The sequence below is a fragment of the Oncorhynchus mykiss genome, chromosome 18 (genome assembly GCF_013265735.2).
Source record: "Oncorhynchus mykiss isolate Arlee chromosome 18, USDA_OmykA_1.1, whole genome shotgun sequence".
Taxonomy (NCBI): domain Eukaryota; kingdom Metazoa; phylum Chordata; class Actinopteri; order Salmoniformes; family Salmonidae; genus Oncorhynchus; species Oncorhynchus mykiss.
Window position 1 is genome coordinate 9,976,186 of NC_048582.1, and position 27,846 is coordinate 10,004,031.

Here is a 27,846-nt window from a genome sequence, read left to right on the forward strand (position 1 = left end):
AGCTCTCCTGTGTCAGTGTCATGTCTCTCAGCTCTCCTGTGTCAGTGTCATGTTTCTCTGCACTCCTCTCCTGTGTCAGTGTCATGTCTCCCAGCTCTCCTCTCCTGTGTCAGTGTCATGTCTATACCAACCAAGGAAAGCCTACTTTAATACTTTTGGCCAGGTCTGGGCAGTTTGAGTTTCATCTAGCAGATGTACAGTGGGGAGAACAAGTATTTGATACACTGTCGATTTTGCAGGTTTTCCTACTTACAAAACATGTAGAGGTCTGTAATTTTTATCATAGGTACACTTCAACTGTGAGAGACAGAATCTAAAGCCAAAATCCAGAATATCACATTGTATGATTTTTAAGTAATTAATTAGCATTTTTTTTTGCATGACATAAGTATTTGATATATCAGGAAATGCAGAACTTAATATTTGGTACAGAGACCTTTGTTTGCAATTACAGAGATCATACGTTTCCTGTAGTTCTTGACCAGGTTTGCACACACTGCAGCAGGGATTTTGGCCCACTCCTCCATACAGATCCTTCAGGTTTCGGGGCTGTCGCTGGGTTATACGGACTTTCAGCTCCCTCCAAAGATTTTCTATTAGGTTCAGGTCTAGGTCTAGGCTAGGCCACTCCAGGACCTTGAGATGCTTCTTACGGAGCCACTCCTTAGTTGCCCTGGCTGTGTGTTTCGGGTCGTTGTCATGCTGGAAGACCCAGCCACGACCCATCTTCAATGCTCTTCAAATCAAATCAAATCAAATTTTATTTGTCACATACACATGGTTAGCAGATGTTAATGCGAGTGTAGCGAAATGCTTGTGCTTCTAGTTCCAACAATGCAGTAATAACAAGTAATCTAACTAACAATTCCAAAACTACTGTCTTGTACACAGTGTAAGGGGATAAAGAATATGTACATAAGGATATATGAATGAGTGATGGTACAGAGCAGCATAGGTAAGATACAGTAGATGGTATCGAGTACAGTATGTACAAATTAGATGAGTATGTAAACAAAGTGGCATAGTTTAAAGTGGCTAGTGATACATGTATTACATAAGGATACAGTCGATGATATAGAGTACAGTATATACGTATGCATATGAGATGAATAATGTAGGGTAAGTAACATTATATAAGGTAGCATTGTTTAAAGTGGCTAGTGATATATTTACATCATTTCCCATCAATTCCCATTATTAAAGTGGCTGGAGTTGAGTCAGTGTCAGTGTGTTGGCAGCAGCCACTCAGTGTTAGTGGTGGCTGTTTAACAGTCTGATGGCCTTGAGATAGAAGCTGTTTTTCAGTCTCTCGGTCCCAGCTTTGATGCAACTGTACTGACCTCGCCTTCTGGATGATAGCGGGGTGAACAGGCAGTGGCTCGGGTGGTTGATGTCCTTGATGATCTTTATGGCCTTCCTGTGACATCGGGTGGTGTAGGTGTCCTGGAGGGCAGGTAGTTTGCCCCCGGTGATGCGTTGTGCAGACCTCACTACCCTCTGGAGAGCCTTACGGTTGAGGGCGGTGCAGTTGCCATACCAGGCGGTGATACAGCCCGCCAGGATGCTCTCGATTGTGCATCTGTAGAAGTTTGTGAGTGCTTTTGGTGACAAGCCGAATTTCTTCAGCCTCCTGAGGTTGAAGAGGCGCTGCTGTGCCTTCTTCACGATGCTGTCTGTGTGAGTGGACCAATTCAGTTTGTCTGTGATGTGTATGCCGAGGAACTTAAAACTTGCTACCCTCTCCACTACTGTTCCATCGATGTGGATAGGGGGGTGTTCCCTCTGCTGTTTCCTGAAGTCCACAATCATCTCCTTAGTTTTGTTGACGTTGAGTGTGAGGTTATTTTCCTGACACCACACTCCGAGGGCCCTCACCTCCTCCCTGTAGGCCGTCTCGTCGTTGTTGGTAATCAAGCCTACCACTGTTGTGTCGTCCGCAAACTTGATGATTGAGTTGGAGGCGTGCGTGGCCACGCAGTCGTGGGTGAACAGGGAGCACAGGAGAGGGCTCAGAACGCACCCTTGTGGGGCCCCAGTGTTGAGGATCAGCGGGGAGGAGATGTTGTTGCCTACCCTCACCACCTGGGGGCGGCCCGTCAGGAAGTCCAGTACCCAGTTGCACAGGGCGGGGTCGAGACCCAGGGTCTCGAGCTTGATGACGAGCTTGGAGGGTACTATGGTGTTGAATGCCGAGCTGTAGTCGATGAACAGCATTCTCACATAGGTATTCCTCTTGTCCAGATGGGTTAGGGCAGTGTGCAGTGTGGTTGAGATTGCATCGTCTGTGGACCTATTTGGGCGGTAAGCAAATTGGAGTGGGTCTAGGGTGTCAGGTAGGGTGGAGGTGATATGGTCCTTGACTAGTCTCTCAAAGCACTTCATGATGACGGATGTGAGTGCTACGGGGCGGTAGTCGTTTAGCTCAGTTACCTTAGCTTTCTTGGGAACAGGAACAATGGTGGCCCTCTTGAAGCATGTGGGAACAGCAGACTGGTATAGGGATTGATTGAATATGTCCGTAAACACACCGGCCAGCTGGTCTGCGCATGCTCTGAGGGCGCGGCTGGGGATGCCGTCTGGGCCTGCAGCCTTGCGAGGGTTAACACGTTTAAATGTCTTACTCACCTCGGCTGCAGTGAAGGAGAGACCGCATGTTTTCGTAGCAGGCCGTGTCAGTGGCACTGTATTGTCCTCAAAGCGGGCAAAAAAGTCATTTAGTCTGCCTGGGAGCAAGACATCCTGGTCCGTGACTGGGCTGGATTTCTTCCTGTAGTCCGTGATTGACTGTAGACCCTGCCACATGCCTCTTGTGTCTGAGCCGTTGAATTGAGATTCTACTTTGTCTCTGTACTGGCGCTTAGCTTGTTTGATAGCCTTGCGGAGGGAATAGCTGCACTGTTTGTATTCGGTCATGTTACCAGACACCTTGCCCTGATTAAAAGCAGTGGTTCGCGCTTTCAGTTTCACACGAATGCTGCCATCAATCCACGGTTTCTGGTTAGGGAATGTTTTAATCGTTGCTATGGGAACGACATCTTCAACGCACGTTCTAATGAACTCGCACACCGAATCAGCGTATTCGTCAATGTTATTTGACGCAGTACGAAACATCTCCCAGTCCACGTGATGGAAGCAGTCTTGGAGTGTGGAGTCAGCTTGGTCGGACCAGCGTTGGACAGACCTCAGCGTGGGAGCCTCTTGTTTTAGTTTCTGTCTGTAGGCAGGGATCAACAAAATGGAGTCGTGGTCAGCTTTTCTGAAAGGGGGGCGGGGCAGGGCCTTATATGCGTCGCGTAAGTTAGAGTAACAATGATCCAAGGTCTTTCCACCCCTGGTTGCGCAATCGATATGCTGATAAAATTTAGGGAGTCTTGTTTTCAGATTAGCCTTGTTAAAATCCCCAGCTACAATGAATGCAGCCTCCGGATAAATCGTTTCCAGTTTGCAGAGAGTTAAATAAAGTTTGTTCAGAGCCATCGATGTGTCTGCTTGGGGGGGGATATATACGGCTGTGATTATAATCGAAGAGAATTCTCTTGGTAGATAATGCGGTCTACATTTGATTGTGAGGAATTCTAAATCAGGTGAACAGAAGGATTTGAGTTCCTGTATGTTTCTTTCATCACACCATGTCACGTTGGCCATGAGGCATACGCCCCCGCCCCTCTTCTTACCAGAAAGATGTTTGTTTCTGTCAGCGCGATGCGTGGAGAAACCCGTTGGCTGCACCGCTTCGGATAGAGTCTCTCCAGTGAGCCATGTTTCAGTGAAGCAAAGGACGTTACAGTCTCTGATGTCCCTCTGGAATGCTACCCTTGCTCGGATTTCATCAACCTTGTTGTCAAGAGACTGGACATTGGCAAGAAGAATGCTAGGGAGTGGTGCACGATGTGCCCGTCTCCGGAGTCTGACCAGAAGACCGCCTCGTTTCCCTCTCTTTCGGAGTCGTTTTTTTGGGTCGCTGCATAGGGTCCACTCCGTTGTCCTGTTTGTAAGGCAGAACACAGGATCCGCGTCGCGAAAAACATATTCTTGGTCGTACTGATGGTGAGTTGACGCTGATCTTATATTCAGTAGTTCTTCTCGACTGTATGTAATGAAACCTAAGATGACCTGGGGTACTAATGTAAGAAATAACACGTAAAAAAAAAAAAAACTGCATAGTTTCCTAGGAACGCGAAGCGAGGCGGCCATCTCTGTCGGCGCCGGAAGTCAATGAATGAGGGAAGGAGGTTGTTGGCCAAAATCTCACGATACATGGCCCCATCCTCCCCTCAATACGGTGCAGTCGTCCTGTCCCCTTTGCAGAAAAGCATCCCCAAAGAATGATGTTTCCACCTCCATGCTTCACGGTTGGGATGGGGTTCTTGGGGTTGTACTCATCCTTCTTCCAAACACGGCGAGTGGAGTTTAGACAAAAAAGCTCTATTTTTGTCTCATCAGACCACATGACCTTCTCCCATTCCTCCTCTGGATCATCCAGATGGTCATTGGCAATCTTCAGACGGGCCTGGACATGCGCTGGCTTGAGCAGGGGGACCTTGCGTGCGCTGCAGGATTTTAATCCATGACGGCATGGTGTGTTGCTAATGGTTTTCTTTGAGACTGTGGTCCCAGCTCTCTTCAGGTCATTGACCAGGTTCTGCCGTGTAGTTCTGGGCTGATCCCTCACTTTCCTCATGATCATTGATGCCCCACGAGGTGAGATCTTACATGGAGCCCCAGACCGAGGGTGATTGACCGTCATCTTGAACTTCTTCCATTTTCTAATAATTGCGCCAACAGTTGTTGTCTTCTCACCAAGCTGCTTGCCTATTGTCCTGTAGCCCATCCCGGCCTTGTGCAGGTCTAGAATTTTATCCCTGATGTCCTTACACAGCTCTCTGGTCTTGGCCATTGTGGAGAGGTTGGAGTCTGTTTTATTGAGTGTGTGGACAGGTGTCCTTTATAAAGGTAACGAGTTCAAACAGGTGCAGTTAATACAGGTAATGAGTGGAGAACAGGAGCGATTCTCTAAGAAAAACTAACAGGTCTGTGAGAGCCGTAATTCTTACTGGTTGGTAGGTGATCAAATACTTATGTCATGCAATAAAATTCAATTAATTACTTAAAAATCAGACAATGTGATTTTCTGGACTTGAAGTGTACCTATGATAAAAATGACAGACCTCTACATGCTTTGTAAGTAGGAAAACCTGCAAAATCGGCAGTGTATCAAATACTTGTTCTCCCCACTGTATATTGTTTCTCTCAAGGTTTCGACTGTTTGGACGTTGGATGACATTATAAACAAGCGGGTGGTGCTGGGCTGTGGACGCTGAACCACTAATTGGTCTAATTGTTAGCAGTTGTCTACAGGGATCCAGCCTGGGGCTGGGCTGCACACACACACACACACACAGACACACAGACACACAGACACACACACACACACACACACACACACACACACACACACACACACACACACACACACACACACACACACACACACACACACGGGTTGTATTGCAGCATTGGAGCAGTGCTGTGATTACAGGTTTAAAGACTTCCTTTGTGTGTTTATGTCCCAGATAGGCTTCAAACGGCCATGATTAGATAAATGACAGATTTGGGGATGGGAAAAGGATTGGCATGGAGAGGGGGGAGGCAGGAGATGTGATGGGACAGGAGAGGAGAGACAGAGACAGAGTGACGTATGTCCTTCTCTTTTCACTGAATTTTGGCCGACTCAACTGAGGGTAGTGTTTCTCTCTGTCTTTTAGACATTCGTTTTCCATCCAGGATATGATCTGTTTTATGTTGAGATACAGAGGGACAGCAGTTCTCTTTCAGTGATTACATGGTTCTAAGGGATGGTACGTCAGAGAGGTTTAAGAGGGCAGTTGGTGTTATTTCCTGGGTCAGTCTCTAAAAGCACAGTATCACAACACATTATCACAACACAGTATCACAACACATTATCACAACAGTGTCACAACACATTACCCAACACAGTATCACAACACATTATCACAACACAATATCCAACACATTATCACAACACATCATCACAACACATTATCACAACACAGTATCACAACACATTATCCAACACAGTATCACAACACATCATCACAACACATTATCACAACAAAGTATCACAACACAGTATCACAACAAAGTATCACAACACAGTATCACAACACAGTATCACAACAAAGTATCACAACAAAGTATCACAACACAGTATCACAACACATTAGCACAACACCGTATCACAACACATTATCACAACACATTATCACAACACATTATCACAACACATTATCACAACACAGTATCACAACACATTATCACAACACAGTATCACAACACATTATCCAACACATTATCACAACACAGTATCACAACACATCATCACAACACATTATCACAACACATCATCACAACACAGTATCACAACACATTATCACAACAAAGTATCACAACACAGTATCACAACACAGTATCACAACAAAGTATCACAACACAGTATCACAACACATTAGCACAACACCGTATCACAACACATTATCCAACACAGTATCACAACACAGTATCACAACACATTATCACAACACAGTGTCACAACACAGTATCACAACACAGTATCACAACACATTATCCAACACAGTATCACAACACAGTATCACAACACATTATCCAACACAGTATCACAACACAGTATCACAACACATTATCCAACACAGTATCACAACACAGTATCACAACACAGTATCACAACACAGTATCACAACACAGTGTCACAACACAGTATCACAACACAGTAACACAACACAGTATCACAACACAGTATCACAACACAGTGTCACAACACAGTATCACAACAAAGTAACACAACACAGTATCACAAATTGCTTAGTAGAAATATGTATCAGGCACAATATGTTTTACTTTTTTTGTGTACAGGACACCATTTTCTTCATAACACATGTTCAATTGTCAATACACCAACACAGCTGGATCATTTACAAACACTGTCATGACACTGTGGTGATCTGTCCCCATGTGATCTGTAATGGCCTCGTCCACTGGAAATGCAGCTGGAGAATCATTCAGCTATATTTTGTCACCTCAATAGCTGAATAGCTGAATTAATTACATTTCTAGACTGCACTCGCAACTGAAAAAGGCCTACATTTATTTTTGTCCCTTTAAAACATTGCAATCACTTTGTCTTACCCATAAAAAGTATTATGATTATATAGGAGGTTTTATTTTATTTTTTATAAGAAGGCTGTTTGAGTTCATAAGACATTACACGCTATGCTCAGGCAAGGCAGTGGCTTTCATCTCTCCCCAGTCACCTCACTTTCCAGCCTTTAGCTCAGTGGGCTATGCTCAGGCAAGGCAGTGGCTTTCATCTCTCCCGAGTCACCTCACTTTCCAGCCTTTAGCTCAGTGGCTATGCTCTGCTGAGGTGGGAACAGTCGGTGGCGGGGGTGTTAACGCGAGACGGTAACGGTTCAGCAGCACAGCGCCCAGGCAGCCACCCACTGAAGGAGGGAAAGAGCGTGAAATCCTGAGCACCTGGTGGCAGTTTCTACACAAGTGTCTGCAGCTGGTGCTCTGAGTCTGCAGCAACACAGCCAGCTGTGCTCCCTTCCTCCCTCTCCTTCCCTCCTTCCCTCCCTCCCTCCTCAGTATAACACTATAGAGTGTCTGACAGAGGGTAGGCTATAGGTAGGAAGAACTGGGCCTGGACTGAAAACTATAGGTTTTCTAATTAGGCAGCTAATTAGAAAACCAGATGTGTGTGTGCCAGTTTGAGCCATTCAGTGACTGTAATGTTCTGAGTAGAACATTAGAAAGTTAGTGGTGTGATCACTATAGTTGTGGAGGACTGTAACTGTTCCTGTTGACCAGCCTGAAACAAGTCACACCTGTCTGATTAACATCATTAACTTGGTTAGACCTTCCATTCTCATGACATTTTAGTCATTCAGCAGATGCTCTTATCCAGATCGACTTACAGTAAGATAGTTGAGACAAACACATACAGTATCACAGTCATAGTAAGTACATTTTCTGTCTCTCAGGCTACCCTCTCAGCCCCTGCTCTCTGTCCCTCTCAGCCCCTGCTCTCTGTCCCTCTCAGCCCCTGCTCTCTGTCCCTCTCAGCCCCTGCTCTCTGTCCCTCTCAGCCCCTGCTCTCTGTCCCTCTCAGCCCCTGCTGTCTGTCCCTCTCAGCCCCTGCTCTCTGTCCCTCTCAGCCCCTGCTCTCTGTTCCATGGAGGTGTGGACAATTAATAAACCCAGTTACTTCCTGTCTTAATGACTGACACACCGGGCATTAAAAGGTGGCAGAGGGTCGAAGGGCACTGGGCTCTGTCAACTAGGGCACATCACACCACTGTCTGGCACTCATTAATCAGGACAACAAGGAGGTGTGTGTGTGTGTGTGTGTGTGTGTGTGTGTGTGTGTGTGCGTGCGTGCGTGCGTGCGTGCGTGCGTGCGTGCGTGCGGGTGCGTGCGTGCGTGCGTGCGTGGGTGCGTGCGTGCGTGCGTGCGTGTGTGTGTGTGTGTGAGAGAGAGAGGGGGATGAGTGAGGGAAAGGGAAGGAGTATTTCTTGTAGAGGAGAGACGAGAGACAGAATTGTGACGGAATCAACTAGCTGGTACAGTAAGTCAGGAAGCTGAAGAGAATATATCCTGGGGGTGGTGGGGGATATAGTGGGAAGTACATAACATCATTACATAACAAGAGAATATATCCTGAGGGTGGTGGGGGATATAGTGGGAAGTACATAACAAGATAATATATATCCTGAGGGTGGTGGGGGATATAGTGGGAAGTACATAACATCATTACATAACAAGAGAATATATCCTGAGGGTGGTGGGGGATATAGTGGGAAGTACATAACAAGATAATATATATCCTGAGGGTGGTGGGGGATATAGTGGGAAGTACATAACATCATTACATAACAAGAGAATATATCCTGAGGGTGGTGGGGGATATAGTGGGAAGTACATAACAAGATAATATATATCCTGAGGGTGGTGGGGGATATAGTGGGAAGTACATAACATCATTACATAACAAGAGAATATATCCTGAGGGTGGTGGGGGATATAGTGGGAACTACATAACATCACTGCTAATGCACTACATAACATGTCTCAGTAAGAAACAGACAGATGTTGAAACCAAACCCCTCTACTGCTAGGCTACACCACCCCGAGATGAAACTCAGTCAGACGGACCACATCACATCACAGCCTCCAAAAACAACCGTTTAATTACGCCGAATCGACTAAATTAACCGTCGACGAGCCACAGCTTTCAAGTCCACCTCTAAATAGCATTCGATCAAAGTGTGATGGATTTTATGTCCTTAAAAACACATCTGAAGTGCATTCCGGATGGTAAAAACACAAACAATTAAAGACTAATAAGGCTCCAACTGTTAGACGTCTGGAATCCCATAATTTTATGTGTGGATATTTCACACAGTAAAAGTTGCGTTGGTTGTAAACCACAAAGACACGCCGACTCATAAGGAGGGATGAGATGTAAAAGGATCCTGGTCGTTGTAAACCTCATAAGGAAGGATGAGATGTAAAAGGATCCTGGTCGTTGTACCTCATAAGGAGGGATGAGATGTAAAAGGATCCTGGTCGTTGTACCTCATAAGGAGGGATGAGATGTAAAAGGATCCTGGTCGTTGTAAACCTCATAAGGAGGGATGAGATGTAAAAGGATCCTGGTCGTTGTAAACCTCATAAGGAGGGATGAGATGTAAAAGGATCCTGGTCGTTGTAAACCTCATAAGGAGAGATGAGATGTAATAGGATCCTGGTCGTTGTAAACCTCATAAGGAGGGATGAGATGTAAAAGGATCCTGGTCGTTGTAAACCTCATAAGGAGGGATGAGATGTAATAGGATCCTGGTCGTTGTAAACCTCATAAGGAGAGATGAGATGTAATAGGATCCTGGTCGTTGTAAACCTCATAAGGAGGGATGAGATGTAAAAGGATCCTGGTCGTTGTAAACCTCATAAGGAGGGATGAGATGTAAAAGGATCCTGGTCGTTGTACCTCATAAGGAGGGATGAGATGTAACAGGATCCTGGTCGTTGTAAACCTCATAAGGAGGGATGAGATGTAAAAGGATCCTGGTCGTTGTAAACCTCATAAGGAGGGATGAGATGTAAAAGGATCCTGGTCGTTGTAAACCTCATAAGGAGAGATGAGATGTAATAGGATCCTGGTCGTTGTAAACCTCATAAGGAGGGATGAGATGTAAAAGGATCCTGGTCATTGTAAACCTCATAAGGAGGGATGAGATGTAAAAGGATCCTGGTCGTTGTAAACCTCATAAGGAGAGATGAGATGTAATAGGATCCTGGTCGTTGTAAACCTCATAAGGAGGGATGAGATGTAAAAGGATCCTGGTCGTTGGAAACCTCACAAGGAGGGATGAGATGTAAAAGGATCCTGGTCGTTGTAAACCTCATAAGGAGGGATGAGATGTAAAAGGATCCTGGTCGTTGTAAACCTCATAAGGAGGGATGAGATGTAATAGGATCCTGGTCGTTGTAAACCTCATAAGGAGGGATGAGATGTAAAAGGATCCTGGTCGTTGTAAACCTCATAAGGAGGGATGAGATGTAAAAGGATCCTGGTCGTTGGAAACCTCATAAGGAGGGATGAGATGTAACAGGATCCTGGTCGTTCTATAAATGTCACTTTGACATACCAGTTTATTTCAGACTGGTTCATTTATCTTGAAAGGGGTTTGATTTATGAAATGGCAGTTTGGGAATCATGTTTCAACTACTCATTTTCTTGGCTAAACATCTCACCACAGTATTATTCCTCTATTCATATATAGTGCTTTCAGTCTGTACATTTACATTTGAGTCATTCACCAGACACACGTTTTATTTTATTGTTTTTATTTAACATTTATTTAACTAGACAATTCAGTTAAGAACAAATTCTTATTTACATTGACGGCCGACCCCGGGCCAAACCCGGACGACCCCGGGCCAAACCCGGACGACCCCGGGCCAAACCCGGACGACACTGGGCCAATTGTGAGCCGCCCTATGGGACTCTCAATCACGAATCGAACCAGGGTCTGTAGTGACACCTCTAGCACTGAGGATCACAGTCAGAGTAGCCCTTCTCTCATGCACATTCTGGGAATCCCTCCACTCTCCCTCTGTCATCCATCCAGATACTGCCCAGGCAGGCAGGCACCTTCCAGGTGAATGATTGACCCTGGTGGATTAGTGTAGGCACCCTTCAGGTATTAACAGCAGCAGTCATCAACATGGTCACATGATGCCTCCAATCCATCAGCCATTCTCCTCTATTTGGCTTATCTTGATAAGAGGAGCGGGTTACTTATTGGCACCCTGGTAGACACACACACACACACACACACACACACACACACACACACACACACACACACACACACACACACACACACACACACACACACACACACACACACACACACACACACACACACACACACACACACACCTCTGGGAGTTGACCCTGATATAGTTGAATCTGTCCCTATGGAAGACAGCTCGTTAACCAGCGTTATGTGGGGACAGGGTGTATTTTAAGCAATTAATTTGCAACTCGGGAGCCAAACTGGAACTTTTAAATATTGACCACTGCACTGAGAAAATGAATAAGAAGAAAGTATTTGAGAGTATCATTATGCATAGAAGCATCCAGGAGATTGAGTAGACCTGACATTTGACCTCTTATAGCCCTGCCTGATGGTTAACGTGATTGGCTACAGTGTGAGAGCCAATGATCTATTAAGAATTAGCTCCCTGACTGTTACACACGGCTGTAGGTTTGGAATGAAGTGTGTCACTGCACAGCAGTTTGTGTGTGCTCTGTCCCTCTGTCACTCTGTCACTTCTTCCCTTTCTCTCTTCTCTCTATGGCTTTGTTTCTGGTCTCTCTCGACAGCCAGCGCCTAGGAGTTTTCCAAGCAATGTTCCAGCATGGTTCAGGTTGGCAAGGTGGTTCAGTATAAAGGGTTTTTGTAAGGAGTGTTGAGTAACAAAAACATAAATAAACTACACAAAAGTGTCCTATTTATTTTCTCTATCAAAATAACTTATTGTGGAGGATGAAGTTGACAGCTCAACAAGTCTCAATAATCAACCGGGTATCACAGTCGTGAGTGCCACAGGAGCGTATCATCCTGTCTTATCTGGGTAGGTTGTAGTTTATATCATCCTGTCTTATCTGGGTAGGTTGTAGTTTTTTATCATCCTGTCTTTCTAGCTAGGTTGTAGATTTTATCATCCTGTCTTATTGTAGGTTGTAGTTTTTATCATCATGTCTTTCTAGCTAGGTTGTAGTTTTTATCATCCTGTCTTTCTAGCTAGGTTGTAGTTTTTTATCATCCTGTCTTTCTAGCTAGGTTGTAGTTTTTATCATCATGTCTTTCTAGCTAGGTTGTAGTTTTTATCATCTTGTCTTCTAGCTAGGTTGTAGTTTATATCATCCTGTCTTTCTAGCTAGGTTGTAGTTTTAATCATCCTGTCTTATCTGGGTAGGTTGTAGTTTTTTATCATCCTGTCTTATTGAGCTAGGTTGTAGTTTATATCATCATGTCTTTCTAGCTAGGTTGTAGTTTTTTATCATCCTGTCTTTCTAGCTAGGTTGTAGTTTTTTATCATCCTGTCTTATTGAGCTAGGTTGTAGTTTATATCATCATGTCTTTCTAGCTAGGTTGTAGTTTATATCATCCTGTCTTTCTAGCTAGGTTGTAGTTTATATCATCATGTCTTATCTAGCTAGGTTGTAGTTTTTATCATCCTGTCTTATCTGGGTAGGTTGTAGTTTTTATCACCCTGTCTTATCTGGGTAGGTTGTAGTTTTTATCACCCTGTCTTATCTGGGCAGGTTGTAGTTTTTATCACCCTGTCTTATCTGGGTAGGTTGTAGTTTCTTGTCCACACTGTGCTACTGCAGAGCCTAGTGCCACGTGTTGTTGGCTTGGTGCCTGTGGTGTGTGCCTGGTACCCGTGGTGTGCTCCATGGTGTGTGCTTGGTGCCCGTGGTGTGCTCAATGGTGTGTGCTTGGTGCTCGTAGTATGTGCTTGGTGTCCGTGGTGTTGGCTTGGTGCCCGTGGTGTGTGCTTGGTGCCCGTGGTGTGTGCCTGGTACCCGTGGTGTGCTCCATGGTGTGTGCTTGGTGCTCGTGGTGTGTGCTTGGTGTCCGTGGTGTGTGCTTGGTGCCCGTGGTGTGCTCCATGGTGTGTGCTTGGTGCCCGTGGTGTGCTCCATGGTGTGTGCTTGGTGCCCGTGGTGTTGGCTTGGTGCCCGTGGTGTGTTCCATGGTGTGTGCTTGGTGCCCGTGGTGTGCTCCATGGTGTGTGATTGGTGCCCGTGGTGTGCTCCATGGTGTGTGCTTGGTGCCCGTGGTGTGCTCCATGGTGTGTGCTTGGTGCCCGTGATGTGCTCCATGGTGTGTGATTGGTGCCCGTGGTGTGCTCCATTGTGTGTGCTTGGTGCCCGTGGTGTGCTCCATGGTGTGTGATTGGTGCCCGTGGTGTGCTCCATGGTGTGTGCTTGGTGCCCGTGGTGTGCTCCATGGTGTGTGCTCCCTGCTCCACAGTATTAGTGTGTTTGTCAGAGTGCGGATTCATCTGCCGGAGTGGGGAAGTGTGTGAGCGTGCTAGCAAGGGGATCACAGGTGTGTTTCTGTGCTCCGCAGAGAGAGCCCCCACCGCCCAACCCCCACGTCCCTATGCATCCTGGGTAATATCAGCCCACAGAGCACCTGCGTCCCTCTCCCACTCACCCCACACACACCTCTAATAGCAGCTTATCAGGCAGTAATATGGTTTCTGTAATGCCCAGCTGTGGTTACTCAGCCCCACAATATACACACACACACAATACACACTCACACACGTATACACACACACTCACACACTGTCCCTGCAGTCTCAATAAGCACATCCTGTACTGTCCAACTGACTCTGTTAGCATTAGGGTAGCTAGACCACCACACAGACAGACAGTGCCACACAGATGGATAAATGGAGCTCTGTCTTTCTGTCACACACACACACACACTGCAGCGTGATGACAGCCCCCCCCCCCCCCCCCCCCCCCCCCCCACACACACACACTCCCGTCATCTCCCTCAAACTAATATTATCCACCAAATACACAATGATGCCTTTTATTGTGTCTGTGTAACTATGGCCATGTGTGTGTGGCCCACATACACCACTACAGTTAGCTGGGATGTGTTTCTATTGCGGCGGGCTAATTCTGAATAGATCACTTTTGGAGAGGAACCAGAGGAACCCCCACCCCACCGCTGAGGAACCCCCACCCCACCCCTGAGGAACCAGAGGAACCCCCACCCCACCCCTGAGGAACCAGAGGAACCCCCACCCCATCCCTGAGGAACCAGAGGAACCCCCACCCCATCCCTTAGGAACTAGAGGTACCCCCACCCCACTCCTGAGTAACCAGAGGAACCCTTACCCCTGAGGAACCAGAGGAACCCTTACCCCTGAGGGACCAGAGGAACCCCCACCCCACCCCTGAGGAACTAGAGGAACTCTTACCCCTGAGGAACCAGAGAAACCCTTACCCCTGAGGAACCAGAGAAACCCTTACCCATGAGGAACCAGAGAAACTCTTACCCCTGAGGAACCAGAGGAACTCTTACCCCTGAGGAACCAGAGAAACCCTTACTCCTGCTGTGATGATGGAAACATGGCAGACTGGATCCAGATTCTCCACCATTTTCCTAAAGTGTGCACTTGCCTTGCACACTTTCTTGTATGGATTTAGAAATGGTGGAAACTCCTTCTTGTCAATACTTAGAACATTCCTATGCTTTTAAAATGACAGGGAGAATACAGGGGTGGAGAATTGGGACAGTGCAATGCAAATCGCAGCCTTATTCTCCCCTTCTCTGATAGGCCTGTTAGCCTGCCAGTCAACATTGTGGCCAACTCTAATCCAATAGCAAACAGGAGACTGGTTTATGACCCACCTCTCCATTGTTGTTCCTGATTGAGCCTCTCTCTGTATAATCTCTGTAATCAATGCCAGTCTCAGACCTCGGGGGCTGAGAGGGGCGCGGGGGGCTGAGAGGGGCGCGGGGGGCTGAGAGGGGATTGAAAGGGGTTAATGCTCAGCCAATTGAGCGAATAATGAGTTCAATTAGTTGATCCAAGGGGCTCAGGGCAGAATTAGGAGCAGAAGATCCAGCAAGCTGCTCTCTGTCCCGGGAAGGGAAGAGGGAGGGGGAAGGAGAGAGGGGGAGGATAACTGGGGTGGAGCTTATCCACATGGTGGATAATAAATAGACTTTCAAATTGTTATCAGGTGCCCTGGCAGGCGAGCAGGACAGTAAATTGCAGAAAGTTAGGTCATAAATAAATCAGCACTTAATGAGCCTGCTGAGCATCCCCCACTGTACCCCGAGAGAGAGAGCGAGAGAGAGAGAGAGAGAGAGAGAGAGAGAGAGAGAGAGAGAGAAAGAGAGAGAGAGAGATAGAGAAAGAGAGAGAGAGAAAGATAGAGAAAGATAGAGAAAGAGAGAGAGAGAGAGAGAGAGAGAGAGAGAGAGAGAGAGAGAGAGAGAGAGAGAGAGAGAGAGACTGAACTAGAGGCTAAGTGGTGTTAGACTGTACTCATTTAAAATGACACAAACAAAATAATCTTATGTTGATCCAGGTGACAACGCCTCTTCCCCCTCAGGAGACTGGAACGATTCTGCAATGGGTCCTCAGATCCTCAAAAATGTCTACAGCTGCTCCATTGAGAGCATCTTGACTGGCTGCATCGCCGCTTGGTATGCAACTGCTTGGCATCTGACCGCAAGGTGCTACAGAGGGTAGTGGGTACTGGGCTGAGTTCCCTGCCATCCAGGACCTCTATACCTTTCAGAGGAAGGCCCTAAATATAGTCAAGGACTCCAGCCACCCAAGTCATAGATTGTTCTTTCTGCTACCGCACAGGAAGCGGTACCGATGCACCAAGTCTGGAACCAACAGGACCCTGAACATCTTCGACCCACAAGCCATAAGACTGCTAAATAGTTAGTGAAATAGTTAACCTAATAGCTGCCAGGGCTACCTGCACTGACCCTTTTTACACTAACTTTTAAAAACGACTTCATGTGCTGCTACTGTTTATTATCTGTTACCTTTATTCCTAATTATATGTACAAAACTAAATGACCTTGTACCTCTGCACATTGACTTGGTACTGGTACCCCTTGTATAGGGTGGCTGGAGTCATATAGGGTGGCTGGAGTCTTAACTAGGGTGGCTGGAGTCTTAACTAGGGTGGCTAGAGTCTTAACTAGGGTGGCTGGAGTCTTAACTAGGGTGGCTGGAGTCTTAACTAGGGTGGCTGGAGTCATATAGGGTGGCTGGAGTCTTAACTAGGGTGGCTGGAGTCTTAGCTAGGGTGGCTGGAGTCTTAACTAGGGTGGCTGGAGTCTTAACTAGGGTGGCTGGAGTCTTAACTAGGGTGGCTGGAGTCATATAGGGTGGCTGGAGTCTTAACTAGGGTGGCTGGAGTCTTAACTAGGGTGGCTGGAGTCTTAACTAGGGTGGCTGGAGTCTTAACTAGGGTGGCTGGAGTCTTAACTAGGGTGGCTGGAGTCATATAGGGTGGCTGGAGTCTTAACTAGGGTGGCTGGAGTCTTAACTAGGGTGGCTGGAGTCTTAACTAGGGTGGCTGGAGTCTTAACTAGGGTGGCTGGAGTCTTAACTAGGGTGGCTGGAGTCTTAACTAGGGTGGCTGGAGTCTTTGACCATTTTTAGGGCCTTCCTCTGACACTGCCTGGTATAGAGGTCCTGGATGGCAGGAAGCTTGGCTCCGGTGATGTACAAGGCCGTACACACTACCCTCTGTAGTGCCTTGTGGTCGGAGGCCAACCAGTTGCCATACAAGGCAGTGATGCAATCTCGATGGTGCAGCTGTAAAACCTTTTGAGGATCTGAGGACCCATGCCAAATCTTTTCAGTCTCCTGAGGGGGAATAGGTTTTGTCATGCCCTCTTCACGACTGTCTTGGTGTGCTTGGACCATGTTAGTTTGTTGGTGATGTGGACGCCAAGGAACTTGAAGCTCTCAACCTGCTCCACTGCAGCCCCGTCGATGAGAATGGGGGCGTGCTCGGTCCTCCTTTTCCTGTAGTCCACATGTTATCATTGACTCAGTACTGATACTCCTTGTATATTGTCAAATTATCATTGACTCAGTACTGATACTCCTTGTATATAGTCAAGTTATCATTGACTCAGTACTGATACTCCTTGTATTTAGTCAGGTTATCATTGACTTGGTACTGATACTCCTTGTATATAGTCAAGTTATCATTGACTCAGTACTGATACTCCTTGTATTTAGTCAGGTTATCATTGACTTGGTACTGATACTCCTTGTATATAGTCAGGTTATCATTGACTTGGTACTGATACTCCTTGTATATTGTCAGGTTATCATTGACTCAGTACTGATACTCCTTGTATATAGTCAGGTTATCATTGACTTGGTACTGATACTCCTTGTATATAGTCAGGTTATCATTGACTTGGTACTGATACTCCTTGTATATTGTCAGGTTATCATTGACTCAGTACTGATACTCCTTGTATATAGTCAGGTTATCATTGACTTGGTACTGATACTCCTTGTATATAGTCAGGTTATCATTGACTTGGTACTGATACTCCTTGTATATTGTCAGGTTATCATTGACTTGGTACTGATACTCCTTGTATATTGTCAGGTTATCATTGACTTGGTACTGATACTCCTTGTATATTGTCAGGTTATCATTGACTTGGTACTGATACTCCTTGTATATTGTCAGGTTATCATTGACTTGGTACTGGTACTCCTTGTATATTGTCAGGTTATCATTGACTTGGTACTGATACTGCTTGTATATAGTCAGGTTATCATTGACTTGGTACTGGTACTCCTTGTATATTGTCAGGTTATCATTACTCTTTATGTATCTATTATTACTTGTATTATTTTGTGTTTTACTTTTCTGTTACATCTCTATTTCTCTATGAATTGTTGGGAAGGGCCCATAAGCATTTCACTGCTTGTCCACATCTGTTGTTGACAAAGCATGTGACGAATACAATTAGATTTGTGTAAAGCCAGTGTGTCTATGTATGCGGATGACTCAACACTACACGTCAGCTACTACGGCAACCTAAATGACTACAACACGTAACAAAGAGCTGCAGTTAGATTCAGAATGGGTGGAAAGGAATAAGTTAGTCCTACATGTTTCTAAAACTAAAAGCATTGTATTTGGGACAAATCATTCACTAAACCCTAAACCTCAATTATATCTTGTAATGAATAATGTGGAAATTGAGCAGGTTGAGGTGACTAAACTGCTAGGAGTTACCCTGGATTGTAAACTGTCATGGTCAAAACATATTGGTACAACAGTAGCTAAGATGGGGAGAAGTCTGTCCATAATAAAGCACTGCTCTGCCTTCTTAACAACACTATCAACAAGGCAGGTCCTACAGGCTCTAGGTTCTACCTTCTTAACAACACTATCAACAAGGCAGGTCCTACAGGCCCTAGTTTCTACATTCTTAACAACACTATCAACAAGGCAGGTCCTACAGGTCATAGTTTCTACCTTCATAACAACACTATCGACAAGGCAGGTCCTACAGGCCATAGTTTATACCTTCTTAACAACACTATCAACAAGGCAGGTCCTACAGGCTCTAGTTTCTACCTTATTAACAACACTATCAACAAGGCAGGTCCTACAGGTCATAGTTTCTACCTTCTTAACAACACTATCAACAAGGCAGGTCCTACAGGCTCTAGTTTCTACCTTCTTAACAACACTATCAACAAGGCAGGTCCTACAGGCCCTGGTTTCTACCTTCTTAACAACACTATCAACAAGGCAGGTCCTACAGGTCATAGTTTCTACCTTCATAACAACACTATCAACAAGGCAGGTCCTACAGGCGCTAGTTTCTACCTTCTTAACAACACTATCAACAAGGCAGGTCCTACAGGTCATAGTTTCTACCTTCATAACAACACTATCAACAAGGCAGGTCCTACAGGCCCTGGTTTCTACCTTCTTAACAACACTATCAACAAGGCAGGTCCTACAGGCCCTAGTTTCTACCTTCATAACAACACTATCAACAAGGCAGGTCCTACAGGCCCTGGTTTCTACCTTCTTAACAACACTATCAACAAGGCAGGTCCTACAGGCCATAGTTTCTACCTTCATAACAACACTATCAACAAGGCAGGTCCTACAGGTACTAGTTTCTACCTTCTTAACATCACTATCAACAAGGCAGGTCCTACAGGTACTAGTTTTGTCACATCTGGTCTACTGTTCAGTCGTGTGCTCAAGTGCCACAAAGAGGGACTTAGGAAAATTATAATTGGCAGCACGGCTGGCCCTTAAAAGTACACAGGGAGCTAACATGAATGATATGCATGTCAATCTCTCATGGCTCAAACTGAAGGAGAGATTGACTTCATCACTACTTGTTTTTGTAAGTACTTTTGACATGCTGAATGTACTGCGCTGCCTGTTTAAACTACTAGCACAATTTGTATTTATTATTTTATTTATTTTATTTCACCTTTGTTTAACCAGGTAGGTAGGTTGAGAATAAGTTCTCATTTACAACTGCAACCTGACCAAGATAGGTCAGTACAGGTGCATCAAAGCTGGGACCGAGAGACGGAAAAACAGCTTCTATCTTAAGGCCATCAGACTGTTAAACAGCCAACACTAACTCAGAGAGGCTGCTGCCTACATAGAGACCCAATCACTGGCCACTTCAATAAATGGACCACTAGTCACTTTAAACAATGCCACTTTAATAATGCCACTTTAATAATGTTTACATATCTTACATTACTCATATCATATGTATATACTGTATTTGATACTATCTATTGCACCTTGCCTATGCCGCTCGGCTATCGCTCAACCATATTCTTATATGTACATATTCTTATTCCATCCCTTTAGATTTGTGTGTATTAGGCAGTTGTTGGGGAATTGTTAGATTACTTGTTAGATATTACTGCACTGTCGGAACTAGAAGCACAAGCATTTCGCTACACTCGCATTACCATCTGCTAACCATGTGTATGTGACAAATAAAATGTGATTTGATTTGATGTAAGTACCTTAATGTGTTTGGATACCAGGAACAGAAGCTGCTGCCTTGACAACAGCTAATGGGGATTGCTAATAAATTGGATCAAACAAATGGCCTTAGTTTACCTGGTTGTTAATCCAATTGAAATAGCTAGCTAGCGTAGCTTGGGGATAGCTACAGCTGGGTAGCCTTTCTAGCTATCAACATCTTTGGTCCAACGTCAGCTGTCCCAGAACTAGCATGGCATTCTGTTCTACTTCTATGATCTAGTCTAAAGTTCTGTCTGTCTGACACCACTGACATGTACAGCTCTCTGGGTGAGGTTCTGTCTGTCTAACACCACTGACATGTACAGCTCTCTGGGTGAGGTTCTGTCTGTCTAACACCACTGACATGCACAGCTCTATGGGTAAGGTTCTGTCTGTCTAACACCACTGACATGTACAGCTCTCTGGGTAAGATGATGTCTGTCTAACCACACTGACATGTACAGCTCTCTGGGTAAGATTATGTCTGTCTAACCACACTGACATGTACAGCTCTCTGGGTGAGGTTCTGTCTGTCTAACCACACTGACATGTACAGCTCTCTGGGTGAGGTTCTGTCTGTCTAACACCACTGACATGTACAGCTCTCTGGGTGAGGTTCTGTCTGTCTAACACCACTGACATGTACAGCTCTCTGGGTGAGGTTCTGTCTGTCTAACACCACTGACATGTACAGCTCTCTGGGTGAGGTTCTGTCTGTCTAACACCACTGACATGTACAGCTCTCTGGGTGAGGTTCTGTCTGTCTAACACCACTGACATGTACAGCTCTCTGGGTGAGGTTCTGTCTGTCTAACACCACTGACATGCACAGCTCTCTGGGTGAGGTTCTGTCTGTCTAACACCACTGACATGTACAGCTCTCTGGGTGAGGTTCTGTCTGTCTAACCACACTGACATGTACAGCTCTCTGGGTGAGGTTCTGTCTGTCTAACACCACTGACATGTACATCTCTCTGGGTGAGGTTCTGTCTGTCTAACACCACTGACATGTACAGCTCTCTGGGTGAGGTTCTGTCTGTCTAACACCACTGACATGTACAGCTCTCTGGGTGAGGTTCTGTCTGTCTAACACCACTGACATGTACAGCTCTCTGGGTGAGGTTCTGTCTGTCTAACACCACTGACATGTACAGCTCTCTGGGTGAGGTTCTGTCTGTCTAACACCACTGACATGTACAGCTCTCTGGGTGAGGTTCTGTCTGTCTAACACCACTGACATGCACAGCTCTCTGGGTAAGGTTCTGTCTGTCTAACACCACTGACATGTACAGCTCTCTGGGTAAGATTATGTCTGTCTAACCACACTGACATGTACAGTTCTCTGGGTGAGGTTCTGTCTGTCTAACACCACTGACATGTACAGCTCTCTGGGTAAGATTATGTCTGTCTAACACCACTGACATGTACAGCTCTCTGGGTGAGGTTCTGTCTGTCTAACACCACTGACATGTACAGCTCTCTGGGTGAGGTTCTGTCTGTCTAACACCACTGACATGTACAGCTCTCTGGGTGAGGTTCTGTCTGTCTAACACCACTGACATGTCTCTTTTTCACCTACCGATACAAACTAATACATACCAACAACAACTTACAGACAAACACAAACAATGACTACATCTCCTCTGACCAGACCTGCACGCTCACACCCAGTGGTGTAAAGTACTGAAGTAAAAATACTTTAAAGTACTACGTAACTAGTTTTTTGGGGTACCTGTACTTTACTATTTATATTTTTTACTACTTTTACATTTCACTATATTCCTTAAGAAAATATTGTACTTTTTACACCATACATTTTCTTTGACACCCAAAAGTACTCGATACATTTTGAATTAGCAGGAAAACAGGAAAATAGTCAAATTCATGCACTTATCAACCGAACATCCCTGGTCATCCCTACTGCCTCTTATCTGGCGGACTCACTAAACAGAGAACATCCCTGGTCATCCCTACTGCCTCTGATCTGGAGGACTCACTAAACAGAGAACATCCCTGGTCATCTCTACTGCCTCTGATCTGGCGGACTCACTAAACAGAGAACATCCCTGGTCATCTCTACTGCCTCTTATCTGGAGGACTCACTAAACAGAGAACATCCCTGGTCATCCCTACTGCCTCTGATCTGGCGGACTCACTAAACAGAGAACATCCCTGGTCATCTCTACTGCCTCTTATCTGGAGGACTCACTAAACAGAGAACATCCCTGGTCATCCCTACTGCCTCTTATCTGGAGGACTCACTAAACAGAGAACATCCCTGGTCATCTCTACTGCCTCTTATCTGGAGGACTCACTAAACAGAGAACATCCCTGGTCATCTCTACTGCCTCTGATCTGGCAGACTCACTAAACAGAGAACATCCCTGGTCATCTCTACTGCCTCTTATCTGGAGGACTCACTAAACAGAGAACATCCCTGGTCATCTCTACTGCCTCTGATCTGGAGGACTCAATAAACAGAGAACATCCCTGGTCATCTCTACTGCCTCTGACCTGGCAGACTCACTTGCTTCGTTTGTAAAATATGTCTAAATGTTGGAGTGTGCCCGTGGCTTGCCGTAAATTGCCATCTGGTTTGCTTAATATAAGGAATTTAAAATTATTTATACTTTTACTTTGATACTTAAGTATATTTTTCACCAAATACTTTCAGACTTTTACTCAAGTAGAATTTTACTGGGTGACTTTTACTTTTGTCATTTTCTATTAAGGTATCTTTACTTTTACTCAAGTATGACAGTTAGGTACTTTTTCCACCACTGCTCACACCCTCATCCCTGACCACACCCCCATCCCTAACCACACCCCCATCCCTGACCACACCCCCATCCCTGACCACACCGCCATCCCTGACCACACCGCCATCCCTGACCACACCCCCATCCCTGACCACACACCCATCCCTAACCACACCCCCATCCCTGACCACACCCCCATCCCTGACCACACCCTCATCCCTGACCACACCCCCACCCCTGACCACACCCCCATCGCTGACCACACCCTCATCCATGACCACACCCATCACTGACCACACACCCATCCCTGACCACACCCTCATCCCTGACCACACCCATCCCTGACCACACCCCCATCCCTGACCACACCCTCACCCCTGACCACACCCCCATCCCTGACCACACCCTCACCCCTGACCACACCCATCCCTGACCACCCTCACCCCTGACCACACCCTCACCCCTGACCACACCCCCATCCCTGACCACCCTCACCCCTGACCACACCTTCATCCCTGACCACACCCATCCCTGACCACACCCCCATCCCTATGGTTTGCCACTTGGCTTTGTTTTTATCAGTTGCCCATGCTATTTCAATAATAAATCATTACATTTTTCCGTTGCGTTAATGATGGCGGATTGATTGATTTCCAAGTTCTTAGTATAAGAATTTTGGCCTTTTCATGTACAAAGAAGACCAGACAAATATTCAACATTTGCTGTGTTTGGGTAACCTTAACAAACTGCTGAAATAGAACAGTTTGTAGCCTACTTAGTTATAAAACAAGACAATTTCAGTCAAATAACTGGAAACAAGGCCAACTTAAATTACCAACACAGATAAGTCAAATAACTGGAAACAAGGCCAACTTAAATTACCAACACAGATAAGTCAATATTATATTTATTATGTTCAGATTGCAACTAATTTCCATCTAATATGTGAGAATGTAATTTCACCTCAAAGAGGGTAATATCATGAATCTAGCCCTCACCCACACTTACTCATTAACCATTCAGATGCTGATTGTAGCCAGTTTAAAAAAGGAGATTCAACATCAGGTTTCACCTAGCAACAATTGTTTTCAGAAGTTCATTTATTGGTCACTGTTTGTTTTGGAAACGGTAAGCAGATCACTGATCAACATACAGGACATCTGGCGATGTACACTCAGTTCAGTAACAACTTTACGATGGCCCGTATTCATAAAACGTCTCAGAGTGCTGATCTAGGATCAGGTCCCCCCTGTCCATGTAATCTTATTCATTATAATGTAAAAGGATAAACTGATCCGAGATCAGCACTCCTACTATGAGACACTTTGTGAATATATCTCACACACAGAAAGCAACACATCTTCACCGATATCAAATAGAAAATATGAATAACAGCCATAATGAGGACAATAAACTTAGATTATTACAAGAACATTAAATATGGTTTTGATTTAAGTGCTGCTAGGTTGGTGAAATGGGAACGATTTGTTGACGGTAAGGGAGAGTGAATGCATTACACACAGCCAATGCAAGGATTTCCCAGACATTATGGGAACGTTCATAGGATAACCAATCAGAACAAACTGTTCACGTACTGTACAGTATCTCAGGGCGCTGCTCTAAGAATACGACGACAGACTCTGTGATGAAACTCATAACTGGGGCCTTGGTTTTAATCATCCTTGTGGATATGCCCATTTAATAAATGAAAACATTTTCATTTTCTAAACAATGAATCATGTTCTTACAGCAGCCTGTCATTGTCTATGACTCCATTACCCAGAGTGCATCTCTTCTCTCATTCTGAGGTACTCTGTTGTCTTTTCACCATCCCTGCCTGTCTACCTCCATAGGTCCTGACCTGTACCCACATCCACTGTGGTGTGTGTGGTAGGACTCTCCTCTACTTAAAACCATCCTCATGGTCTTCAGTACCAGACACGTTCTTTCCTCATCCTTTCCTCATCCTTTTCTCATCCGTCCATATGTTCTCCCCTCTGTTCTATCTGTCTCGTCATCCCTCCATCCCTCTGTCCTGGGCTTGTCTGTCTGTCGTTCCCTCCTCCATGGCCCGAGGGGGTTATCTATGGTGCTCTCCAGAGTCATTGGGACTCTTTGGGCACGTATAGGGGGGTAAGGAGGTGGGCCGGGGGCCTGAGGCTTTGCCATTGTCCTTCTCCTCCTCTCCCTCCATTCCTCCTACTCCTCTTTCTCCTCCTCCTCTTCCCTCCGTTCTGTCAGTCTCCTCGGAACCACCCCGCCCGTCCTCGCTGGACTCGGCGACATCTGATCCCTCCGACTCAGAGAGCAGCTCCCCGTCGCGGTACTCAGTCCCTTCCACCCCCTCGCCGTCCCTCTCCTCCCCCTCGCCGTCCCCCTCCTCCCCCGCCCCTGCACTGCTCATCTGGGTGGTGCTGTTGTGGTGCTTGATGTGGTAGCGCTGGTTCTGGAAGAACTTGACCAGGGTGTGCTTAGGAAGGTCCAGCTGGGCCGACAGGGTGTGGATAGCCTCCTGGTCAGGGTAGAGGCCCACGTCACCGATGAAGCTCTGCAGGATGGCCAGAGCCTCCAGGGAGATCCGGGTCCGCGACCGCAGCTTTCTGGACCCGCCACTCATGCTGCCGTTGTCCTTGCCTCGAGTCCCATCCGAGTTGTGGCCCCTGGGGCCAGGCGTGGGAGTGGGGAGAGGGGATGGGTCCCGCATGGGAGATGGGGATGGGGCCTTCCTTGGAGGTAAGGGCTGCCTGTGCAGTGCCTGTGGAGAAAAAGAGGAGGTGTCATGTTGAATCCCATCAGAGCAGACTGTCAACATAGGAAATCAGTCCACAGACTCTAAGTAAAAATCAGTATATTTTCTAAGTAATAATCAGTCTATATTCTAAGTAATAATCAGTCTATACTCTAAGTAATAATCAGTCTATTCTCTAAGGAATAATCAGTCTATTCTCTAACTAAGTCTGACAACACAATATGCACATTCATATAATAAACTGAAAAACTCAACAACAACAACAGAGACAGTAGAAGAAGTTCACCTAAACATAGGATACACTTCCCCCTTAGAGGTAACTAATTTCATTTACTTTCTAGGGGGTTAGTTGTACAATAACAGAGATCCCATAGACCAGAGAGTTCCCTAGAAGCTCATAAACAACAACAGCAGCAGAGAGTGGTTCCCTAAGGAATAGGATAGACTCCCCCCTCTCTTAGTGTCAGCCCATTAACATCCTAGGGGGTTAGTTGGAACGTGTGGTACTGGAGCTGAGATCCCATTGACCAGACAGAGAGGTCCCAGTCCCAGGCCCATCACATTCCCCTCTCCTGGGGCTATTAGAAGGGCGGGGTGCCTGAACGCCCAAACACTGGAATGCTGCGCCCATAAATCTGTGGTCCGGGAAAATGAAAGGACCTAAATAAAGATAATAGTAATTATTTTTCCCCCTTCAATAATAACATGGTACGTTTCAAATAATATTGAGGTTAGGCCAGACCATGGAGTATTTCAAAATGCTCTTTGGTGGGTTGGTGAGAGAAGGCCTTTTGGTCTTCAGGAAATGTGTGGGCTCCTTGTTTTATGCCTCCTTGTCTATTTCTGATGTCACAAAGGGGCAATCTGAAGTTTCCGTAACAAGCTGAGGGACGGCGCTGTTGAAATGTTACCACTCTCAAATTCATAGAGAGAGAGCTATGGATGCAAGGACTGACCATCCATGATATCAAAATGATAGTTTTAACCATGTTTTGAGGTGTAAAATAAGCTTATATTATGGGTTCTGATGGGGTACGACTATTGAGCTGAGCTCATGAGGCATTTCTAAGTTATATTCTTCAAGAATCAATGGGTACATATCATTCATTTATGATTCCAAGAATGGATGTAGCAACTGCAGATTGCCCCTTTAAAGGAGACTGACTGGAAGTGGATGACTAAAATGTCTTAAAGGAGACAAACCTGACAGGAAGTGGATGACTTAGTGTAAGGAACAGGTGGTGGGATAGAGAGAGAAACGTCCCAGGCATCCCACCACTGTCCTGGAAACCCTTTAACAATCAATCCAGTCAGTCCTTCCATAACTCTAAATCCAACCCAACAACAGAACACACAACATCACTAAAACATCATAACTCTAAATCCAACCCAACAACAGAACACACAACATCACTAAAACATCATAACTCTAAATCCAACCCAACAACAGAACACACAACATCACTAAACATCATAACTCTAAATCCAACCCAACAACAGAACACACAACATCACTAAAACATCATAACTCTAAATCCAACCCAACAACAGAACACACAACATCACTAAAACATCATAACTCTAAATCCAACCCAACAACAGAACACACAACATCACTAAAACATCATAACTCTAAATCCAACCCAACAACAGAACACACAACATCACTAAAATATCATAACTCTAAATCCAACCCAACAACAGAACACACAACATCACTAAAATATCGTAACTCTAAATCCAACCCAACAACAACATCACTAAAACATCATAACTCTAAATCCAACCCAACAACAACATCACTAAAACATCATAACTCTAAATCCAACCCAACAACAGAACACACAACATCACTAAAACATCATAACTCTAAATCCAACCCAACAACAGAACACACAACATCACTAAACATCATAACTCTAAATCCAACCCAACAACAGAACAAACAACATCACTAAAATAGCATAACTCTAAATCCAACCCAACAACAGAACACACAACATCACTAAACATCATAACTCTAAATCCAACCCAACAACAGAACACACAACATCACTAAACATCATAACTCTAAATCCAACCCAACAACAGAACACACAACATCACTAAA

At 45.4% G+C, this 27,846-nt stretch overlaps 1 protein-coding gene across 2 annotated transcripts in view; it reads right to left on the reverse strand.

The window, feature by feature from the left end:
• Nucleotides 1–23,854: 23,854 nt before the first annotated feature.
• The window catches only part of LOC110514354 (DNA-binding protein SATB2), a 57,380-nt gene continuing 53,388 nt past the window's right edge, over nucleotides 23,855–27,846 (reverse strand). Inside the window, exon 11 of one of the 2 annotated variants that reach the window (XM_036951765.1) lies at nucleotides 23,855–25,742. In XM_036951765.1, coding sequence (XP_036807660.1) covers nucleotides 25,068–25,742 — 675 coding nt within the window. In that variant the 3' untranslated portion in view covers nucleotides 23,855–25,067. The remainder of the gene's footprint in view (nucleotides 25,743–27,846) is intronic. The other variant, XM_036951764.1, reaches the window with a different exon arrangement.